Here is a 10,017-nt window from a genome sequence, read left to right on the forward strand (position 1 = left end):
CTCTGAATGTGACCCCTCAAACCACACCCATAGCATACTGGTAGGTCCATGAAACAAGACCCAAAGTGCATCCTCCCACATTTAGGGCATGGAAGCCTCCGCTGCTGAAACCTTCTGTCGGGCCGACCCTGTTGGTGGGGTCCCCCGTTGCCCTGACTGGGTCCAGATGATTGTGCACCCATCGAAGACTGGGTGAATGATTGGAATGGTCTTGATGACGCTCCCCTGAATGCCGACCTACCACCACAACCAACGGAAGAACCACCAAAGTTACCTGCGGATCGGGCCTTATTGCTACTCTGACGCTCCATTCTATTCTTTAATTTATGGGTCTCTGTGGCTTGAGCAAATGCCACCATCTTACCATAGTTCATATCGGAATTCAAGGCAGCTGTAGAGGCCTCATTGATAACCAAGGGGCTAAGGCCCTGTACAAACCGGCGTACTCTAGCCTCCATAGTGGGCAATATGTGAATAGCATACTTGGACAGGCGCGCAAACTCCATATGGTACTCCCACACATTCATACTACCATGCTTCAGGCTTTCAAATTCAGCGGCACGAGCTGCCTTAGTTTCGACATGCAAGAAATGATATATAAAGGCATCTTTGAACTTACCCCACCTTGCCGGAGGGCTTCCCTCCTCACGGGATTCCTCCCACAACTCAAACCAAGAATAGGCCACCCCTTTCAGGCGGTAGGAGGCCAACTCTACTCCCTCCGTCTCTGTAGCATGCATAACCCAGAGAGTTTTGTACATCTCATCAATGAAGTCCCGGGGGTCCTCCTCGGGATCAGTACTGGTAAATACTGAAGGATCTAACTGAAAAAACTTGCTCACCCTAGAACTAGCAGATTCCCCTGGATGACTGGAAGAAGTAGGCCCAACACTCGATCTCTGGGCTTGAGAAGCCACTATCTGTGTCAACATTTGTATGGCTCCCCTAATATCAATATCAGACATACCAGAATCGAAAGCTGGAGCTGGAGGTGGAACTGGAATATCAGTTGGAAGAACCGTTGCACCTTCTGCAGGTGTAGGGACAGGTGCAGTCAGATCAGTTGTAGTAGAGTCAGGCAGTGTAGTAACTGAAGGAATATTCTCACTCCTCGGGTGCTCACCCGCATCATCAATTATAGGATCAACTGTCACTCCTGGGGTGACATTGTCTTTTTGGTCGGTTCTTGCCTTTTTCTTAGGTGCCATGTACTGAAAATTAGAGCAACGCAGGAGTTAAAGGAGGAACAATCTTACAACCAGCTTTATCGCACGATCAAGAATATGAAAGAAGGGTATTATTCCTAAATGCCCATGTAGCATCCTAATTATAGTTGTGGTCGACAACACACCGATAATAAGGACTCTACTTAATATGGCTCCGAGACATCCTAGGATACTTTAAAACCTTAGGCTCTGATACTAAGTTTGTCACGCCCCAAAACCGAGGAGCGCGACCAGCGCTCAACCGAGTGAACCCGACCGAGCAAGCCTATTAGATTTCCCTCTACCCAAACTCATTCATGAATAAAGAGAATATATATGATTTCGTTAATCAACCAATAAAGTGATCATGTTGTAATACCAATTTCTTACCATCAGTTACATTATTTTAAAGCCTCAATTCCAAACACATTTTTCATAATCAGAAGTAGAAATAGTAATTCAAGCACAACACACGAGTTTGACTTCCCCAACACCCTTATACAATCCACACTATGTCTACGGAGCCTCTATATATAAAGAGGAGTACAATGATAATGCCGGCAACAAGGCCCCAGCTATACCTCAAATAGAATACACAAAGAACAAAAGATACATGACCCCGGGATGAAGTGGGGCTCATCAAGTCAGTTGGAAAGAAGGTGTGCTACTATCACTGATCAATATCTCCTGCTGTGGAACCACCTGCATCCATTTAAAAGATGCATCGCCCCCGAAAAAAGGGATGTTAGTACTGTCGAATAGTACTAGTATGAAAACTAAACACTAGTTTAAGAATTCAGAAATACAAGATGAATATAATGAACCAGTGCAGCAATAGAATAATATAGATAACTGTTTAAACCATAGCAAGCTTATTAAAAGCTATCAATAACATTTTATAGGATTTAAGATGAGATCCTCTGTAACCATCTTCACACAAAGCGGCCCCGCCGCCTCACCCGATGTATGCAGGTGGAGGTTGTACGTACAATACCACAACTCTAATCAAGCGGCCCTGCCGCTTTACCCCAATGTATGCGAGTGGATGTATAACCACAGTACCAAGAACCTACACAAAGCGGCTATGCCGCCTGACCCAAATGTATGCTGGTGGAAATGCATCAACGATACCAATACCAATACAAAGAGGCTATGCCGCCTCACCCCAATGTATGCGTATGGTGGTGCCACAACAATACCAAAACTATACACAAAGCGGTCATACCGCCTCTCCCCAATGTAAGCGGGTGGAGGTACAGTCCCACAATACCATAATTCCTACACAAAGCGATCATGCCGCCTTACCCCAATATATATGCGGGTGGAGGTGTATCACAATCACAATCTCTATACCATAATGCCCACACAAAGCGGTCATGCCGCCTCACCCCAATGTATGCGGGTGGAGGTGTATCACAATCACAATCTCTACTCAACTTGGCATAATAACTTTCACATAAATCACGACTAGAAATTATAACATGTGGATACATAATCCATAGTTTGGGACACATCCTCAATTTATAATGCAATATGATAAGAGCATTTGAAACACGAATTGAACATATATCTTCATCACAAAACTTATCGGAATACTTCATTTATAATCAACATCTCGGAACCTACAAGGATATAGGGAATTCCAATTATTAAAGAAGAGTTTAGCCAACATACCTCACTTGAGCTTCCTTACACTCTAAATGTTCCGGAATTCTTAGCAACTTCAATCTATTTTAGAAATATAACAAATTGAACCAAAATTAGGAAGATGATCATGGTTCTAGCTCATTTGAGCATTTTATCAAACACAAGGTGTGCATAAGGTTTCAAGGCCCTTTCATGGAGAATTCCATCATCCCACAACCCAATATTTACCATGCCTAGTTCAACAATCTTCTTACACCCCTTGATATCACATGCATGTAAATAAACAACCCTCCTGCCCAGAAATTATCTTGCTAATTATCAAATTCTACACAAAATTCGAAAGTGAGGGTTAGGGTGTAGAATCTTACCTCTAGGATGAAGACCTAGTGAGTTTCCCTTCTTAATCTTCCAAAACTTAGGCAAGAATTGAAGAACAATTATTGAAGAACACCTTCTCACTCTAGGGCACTCTCTCTCACTCTAAAATATCAGATTATAGTTCAAAAATGGCCCAAACAGTGTATTTAACAAAATAGGGTCGGGTTTTAAAAACCCCAAAATGGAGCTCCGGAACGGTTCTACGGTCGCATAATGGATATGCGGACCGCATATCGGTCGCATAATCTTTGACAAAAATGATCAAAAATATGTCTGTGTATGCGGTCACTATGCGATCTGCATAACTGTTATGCGGTAGCATAATGCACCACATAACAGTTATGCGGTCGCATAGTCGACCGCATAGCTGCTTCCAGAATGGCCCTCTCCTGATCACTTCTGCGACCATTATGCGGCCCGCGGAGTGATTATGCGGTCGCATAATGGACCGCATAAATGCGTTTTTCCGCCAAAATATTTCCTTTACATTTTGGTGCATTGTTCAACCCAAAACGTCCGAGCCGCGGCTACAATCCTTAAACACGTAAGCCTAGTCCGGCACCATGAAACATTATTTTGTTTGCAAATTTTACCGGGCTTTACACTTAAGTACTTCAAAAATTTTCAGGGTGTTACAGTAGGTGCGATTGCACCAGAAGCTGGAGGCTTTAGCTATTCACCCAATGCCAAACGGCCTCCGTGCATCGTTCGAATAGCATCCGAGGCCCCCGATTCCCCATTTAAACATGCCCACAAGTTTGTAAACATAAAACAGACTTGCCCGCACCCTCGGAATGCGGAAAACAACATTAAAAATAAGAATCACAACCCAAATTCAATGGAATCAACTTATGAACTTCAAATGCTTCCAACTTACTCCGAGCACGCCGATTCATACTTAAACTACTCGAAATAGCACCAATTTTTGCGTGCAAGTCTTAATTCACCATACGGAATGATTCCCAGGATATGAATCTCAAACAGACCTCGATAATACCAAAACCTACTCCAAACCAAATTTAAAGAACTTTTAAACCTTCAATAAGCCAACTTTCAACATTAAGCGTCGAAACGCTCCCGGTTCATCCAAAACCCGATCCGAACATATGTCCAAGTCCAAAATCTTCATACGAACCTATTGGATCCGTCAAATCCTGGTTCCGAGGTCGTTTACTCAAAATGTTGACTAAAGTCAAACTTAGCCTTTTAAAGCCAAACCAAGGAACCAAGTGTTCCGATTTCAACCCAAACGCTTTCAAAACCCGAACTAACCATCCCCGCAGGTCATAAAACAAAAAAAGCACATGCGGGGAGTCTTATTTAGGGGAACGGGGATCTAGAAAGCAAAACGACTGATTGGGTATTTACATTTTCTAGCTCTTAAACAAATGTTCATCCTCGAACAGGTCTACAATCATATTTGGAGTGCTGAATAGGTGTAGATATCTTCTCTGCATGTCCTCCTCGACCTCCCAAGTCGCGTCCTCGACTGGTTGGGCCCTCCACTGAACGTTAACTGCCGAAATCTTCTTGGACCTCAGCTGGCGAACTTGTCTGTCAACAATGGCAACTGGCTCCTCCTCATAACCCAGGCTCTCATCTAACTGAACCGTGCTGAAGTCTAACACATGTGACCTATCGGCATGATACCTCCGGATCATAGACACATGGAAAATCGGATGAACTCCTGATAGACTGGGAGGCAAAGCAAGCTCATAAGCAACCTCTCCAACTCGTCTCACCATCTCAAATAGACCTATAAACCTTGGTCTCCACTTTCCCTTCTTCCCGAACCTCATGATTCCCTTCATTGGCGAGACTTTCAAGAGAACCTTCTCGCCCACCATAAATGATAAATCACGCGCCTTCTAATCCGCGTAACTCTTCTGTATGGACTGTGCTGTATGAAGCCGCTCCTGAATTAACTTTACCTTTTCCAGGGCATCCTTCACTAAATCAGTACTGTATACCTTAGTATCGCCGGGCTAAAACCATCCGATGGGTGAACGTCATCGCCGATCATATAAAGCCTCAAATGGAGTCATCTCGATGCTGGACTGATAACTGTTATTATAAGCAAACTCGGCCAAAGGCAAGAATCGATCCCACTTCCCTCCGAAGTCAATCACACATGCTCTAAGTATATACTCCAAGATCTGAACTATCCGCTCCGACTGCCCGTCGGTCTATGGATGAAAGGTTGTGCTGAGCTCTACCCATCTCCCCAACTCACTCTGCACTGCCCTCCAGAAACACAAAGTAAACTGTGGGACTCTATCTAATATAATGGAGACCGACACACTATGCAACCGAACAATCTTGAATATAAATCTGAGCCAACCTCTTTGAAGAATACATGGTAACAACCTAAATGAAGTGTGTCGACTTGGTCAACTTATCGACAATAACCCAAACTTCATCAAACTTCCGCAAGGTCCGCGGCAACCCAACTACGAAGTCCATAGTAATGCACTCCCATTTCCACTCAGGTATAGTCATCTGTTGAAGTAGGACACCTGGCCTCTGATACTCATACTTAACCTGCTAGAAATTTAGGCACCTTGCTACATACTCAACTATGTCATTCTTCATCCGCCGCCACCAATAATGCTGCCTCAGGTCGCGATACATCTTTGTAGCACCTGGGTGAATAGAATACTGAGAACTGTGTGCCTCCTCTAGAATAGTTTCCCTTAATCCATCAACATTAGGGACACATAGGCGACCCTTGAGTCGCAGAACACCATCCTCCCTGATGGTAATCTCTTTGGCACCACCCCGTAGTACCGTCTCTCTGAAAACCAATAAGTGCGGATCATCAAAGTGACGAGCCTTGATCTGCTCGAATAGTGAAGACTGAGCGACAACGCATGCAAGAACTCGATTGGGATCTGAAATATCCAATCTCACAAGTCTGTTAGCCAAGGAATGAATGTCCAAATCTAGTGGCCTCTCATCTGCTGAAATGAATGCCAAACTGCCCATACTCTCCGCCTTTCTGCTCAAGGCATCCGTAACTTCATTTGCCTTGCTCAGATGATACAGGATGGTAATATCATAATCCTTTAGTAACTCAAGCCACCTGCACTGCCTCAAATTGAGATCCCTCTGCTTGAACAAATACTGCAAGCTGTAATGATCGGTGTAAACCTCGCAGGACACCCCATAAAGATAATGCCTCCAGATCTTAAGTGCGTGAACAATCACAGCCAACTCCAAATCGTGTACATGGTAATTCTTCAAGTGGGGCTTTAGCTGACATGAATCATATGTAATAACTCACCCTTCCTACATCAATACACAACCCAAACCAACGTATAAAGCGTCGCAATACACAATATACATCCCTGAACCAGAAGGCAACACTAATACTGGTGCTGAAGTCAATGCGGTCTTAAGCTTCTGAAAGCTCGCCTCACTATCATCGGACCATCGGAATGGAGCACCCTTCTGGGTCAATCTAGTTAGAGGTGCCACAATAGATGAAAAACCCTCCACAAACCGACGATAATAACCTGCTAACCCCAAGAAGCTCCTGATCTCGATCGCTGTGGTAGGACGAGGCCAACTCTGAATTGCCTCGATCTTCTTGGGATCTACTTTAATACCCTCGCCTGATACAACATGTCCCAAGAATGCCACAGAATCTAACCAAAACTCACACTTGAAGAACTTAGCATATAGCTTCTGCTCCCGCAAGGTTTGAAGCACCACTCCCAGATGCTGCTCGTGCTCCTCCATTCTACGTGAGTAGATCAAAATGTCATCAATGAAGATAATGACAAACGAATTAATATATGGCCTGAACACCTGGTTCATCAAATCCATAAATGTTGCCGGGGCATTAGTCAACCCGAAGGACATCACTAGGAACTCATAATGGCCATATCTAGTCCGGAAGGCCGTCTTCGGAACATCCGAATCTCGAATTCTCAACTAATGGTACCCCGATGTCAAGTCGATCTTAAAGAACACCCTAGCACCCTGCAACTGGCCAAACAAATAATCAATACGGGGCAACGAGTACTTGTTCTTAATGGTAACTTTGTTCAACTGGCGGTAATCAATGCACATCCGCTTAGTCCCATCTTTCTTCTTCATAATTAACACTGGTACACCCCAAGGCGACACACTCGGTCTGACAAACCCCTTTTCTAGCAACTCCTCGAGATGTTCCTTCCATTTCTTTAACTCTCTCGGAGCCATGCGATACGGTGGAATAGAGATAGGCTGGGTACCTGGAGCCAAATCAATACAAAAATCAATATCACGATCTGGTGGCATGCCTGGAAGATCAGAAGCAAACACATCGGAGAACTCCCAGACCACGAGCATTGAATCAATCACCGGAGTCTCTGCAGTAGTATCCCAAACATAAGCTAGATAAGTCAAACAACACTTCTCGATCATGTGTCGAGCCTTCAAAAAAGAGATAACCCGGCTAGATGCGCTGACAGGCGAACCTTTCCACTATAATATAGGAAGCTCTGGCATTGCCAAGGTAACAGTCTTGGCATAGAAATCAAAGGTGGTGTGATATGGGGACAACCAATCCATGCCCAGGATGACCTCAACGTCGGTGATATCAAGCAACAAAAGATCCACTCGGGTCTCATAACCACAGAAAGTAACAATGCAAGATTGGTAGATCCGATCCACAACAACAAAATCGCCCACTGGAGTGGACACATAAACAGAAGTAACCAAGGACTCACGAGTAACACCCAGGAAATGAGCAAACAGAGATGAAGCATACAAATACATAGACCCTGGATCAAATAGTACCGAAGCATCCCTACCGCAGACAGAAATAATACCTGCGATCACGGCATCTAAGGCTAGTGCATCTGGTCTGGCCGGAAAATCATAGAATCTAGCTGGAGCACCACCTGACTGGCCTCCACCTGTCTGACCTCCACCTCTAAGATGGTCCCTACCCACCTACCCTCCGCCTCTGGGCGGCCAGACGGATAGTGCGGTAGCTGGTGCTGTAATCATAGGTTGATGACCCTGATGTACTGCCTTGCCCCGAAGTCTGGGACAAAACCTCTTCATGTGGTCAGGATCCCCGCACTCGTAACAACCCCTCGAACAGAGGACTGCTGACCTGAAGTTTGACCCTGATGGCCTGAATACCCACTGGAGGAACCCTGAATAGCTGGTGGCTGGTAGGAACTCTCTAGCATGGCGCTGAAATAGGGCAGCACTGAACTATCCAGAATATCGAAACCGTTTATCCTTCTGCACCTTCTCTCGGCTTCGCTGACGAACACCCTCGATCCTCTGAGCTATCTCTACCACTAGCTCATAAGATTTCCCCATCTCAACCTCTCGGGCCATAGTGGCCTGCAAACCTGTAACAAACCTCTGCACTCTCTTTGTATCGATCAGAAGTATAATAAGTTCATGGCGAGACAACTCAAAGAATCTCACCTCATAGTCGGTCACCCATATCTGGCCCTGCTGGAGCTGCTCGAACTGAAATCGCAACTCTTCCCTATGAGAGGGTAGAATATATCTGTCCAAGAAGAGGCATGTGAAATGGTCCCAAGTCATGGGAGGAGAACCTGTTGGTCTACCGAGAAGATAAGACTCCCAAAACTAGTCAAATGTTATATAAATTAATCAATATGTGTTCAAAAGTTCATAATTTAACTATTAGAGTAATTACCCAACCATAATTGGAATATTCCTAAAATTCACCCTGGATTCCGAAAATTCTCGAAGATAAATGTTACCCACAGCCTCACGAACTCAAATATAAAATTTTCACTCAAACCCACAACCATTTTCATGGTTAAATTTTATTTTTATCAAAACCTAGGTTTTTCATCTAAATCCATAATTTTTACAAATATACATGTTAAAATCTACCCATAATCTATGTATTAAACTCATATTGGATAGAAATTACTTACCTCCAGATTGCTAGGTGAAAACCCCTCTCAAGAAGCTCCAAATTTACCTACAAATTGAGAGAAATAGGTTAGAAATGGCTTAAGTCCCGTATTAAATGAAGCCTTCTACCTCCAGGACATCCGCTTCTGCGGACAAAGCCTCGCAGATGCGAACCATGGCCAAGTCAGCCCCTTCCTCTTCTACATGCGGAGTCTCGCATCTGCGAGTCCGCTTCTACGGCACAAAAATCGCACTTGCGCTCCTAGCCGCTACTGCGATTTCCTCTCCGCATATGCGCCTTCGCAGATGCGGCCAAGAACCCCGCTTCTGTGACCACTAGGCAGCCCACGCTAGCTGCTTCTGCGGCTGTTGGCTCGCTTCTGCAAGCTCGCATCTGCAGCTGGCCCTCTGCAGGTGCAATTGCACCAGAAGCTGGAGGTTTCAGTTGTTCACCCAATGCCGAACGGCCTCCGCGCATCGTCTGAATGGAATCCAAACATGCCCACAATTTTGTAAACATAAAACGGACTCGCTCGTACCCTCAAAACGCGGCAAAAAAATATTAAAACTAAGAATCGCAACCCAAAACCAATGGAATCAACTTATGAACTTCAAATTCTTCCAACTTACTCCGAACGCACCGATTCATACTTAAACTACTCGGAATGACACCAAATTTTGCGTGCAAGTCTTAATTCACCATACAGAACTATTTCCAGGCTCGAAATCACAAACGAACCTCGATAACACCAAAACCTACTCCAAACTAAATTTAAAGAACTTTTATACCTTCAATAAGCCAACTTTCAACATTAAGCGCCGAAATGCTCCCGGGTCATCCAAAACCCGATTCGAACATACGCCCAAGTCCAAAATATCATGCGAACCT

General features: G+C 44.6%; 1 protein-coding gene across 1 annotated transcript; it reads right to left on the bottom strand.

Annotated features, from left to right (window-relative positions):
- Positions 1–8,441: 8,441 nt before the first annotated feature.
- LOC138909512 (uncharacterized) lies at positions 8,442–9,606 on the bottom strand. Its single transcript, XM_070200716.1, has 3 exons — positions 9,478–9,606; positions 9,149–9,195; positions 8,442–8,748 (listed from the first exon to the last, which is right to left on the bottom strand). Exons 1-3 carry the CDS (start codon positions 9,604–9,606, stop codon positions 8,442–8,444), a joined length of 483 nt encoding a protein of 160 aa, XP_070056817.1.
- Positions 9,607–10,017: the final 411 nt, after the last annotated feature.

Source organism: Nicotiana tomentosiformis, chromosome 4 (genome assembly GCF_000390325.3).
Source record: "Nicotiana tomentosiformis chromosome 4, ASM39032v3, whole genome shotgun sequence".
In the NCBI taxonomy this organism is placed as follows: domain Eukaryota; kingdom Viridiplantae; phylum Streptophyta; class Magnoliopsida; order Solanales; family Solanaceae; genus Nicotiana; species Nicotiana tomentosiformis.

Coding starts and splice junctions, on each gene's coding strand:
- LOC138909512 (XM_070200716.1), bottom strand. CDS start 9,606: ATGCGCGGAGGCCGTTCGGCATTGGGTGAACAACTGAAACCTCCAGCT. Junction 9,196..9,477: donor CAGCCGCAGAAGCAGCTAGC/GTGGGCTGCCTA, acceptor CTCAATTTGTAG/GTAAATTTGGAGCTTCTTGA. Junction 8,749..9,148: donor TTTCACCTAGCAATCTGGAG/GTAAGTAATTTC, acceptor CTTCTTGGACAG/ATATATTCTACCCTCTCATA.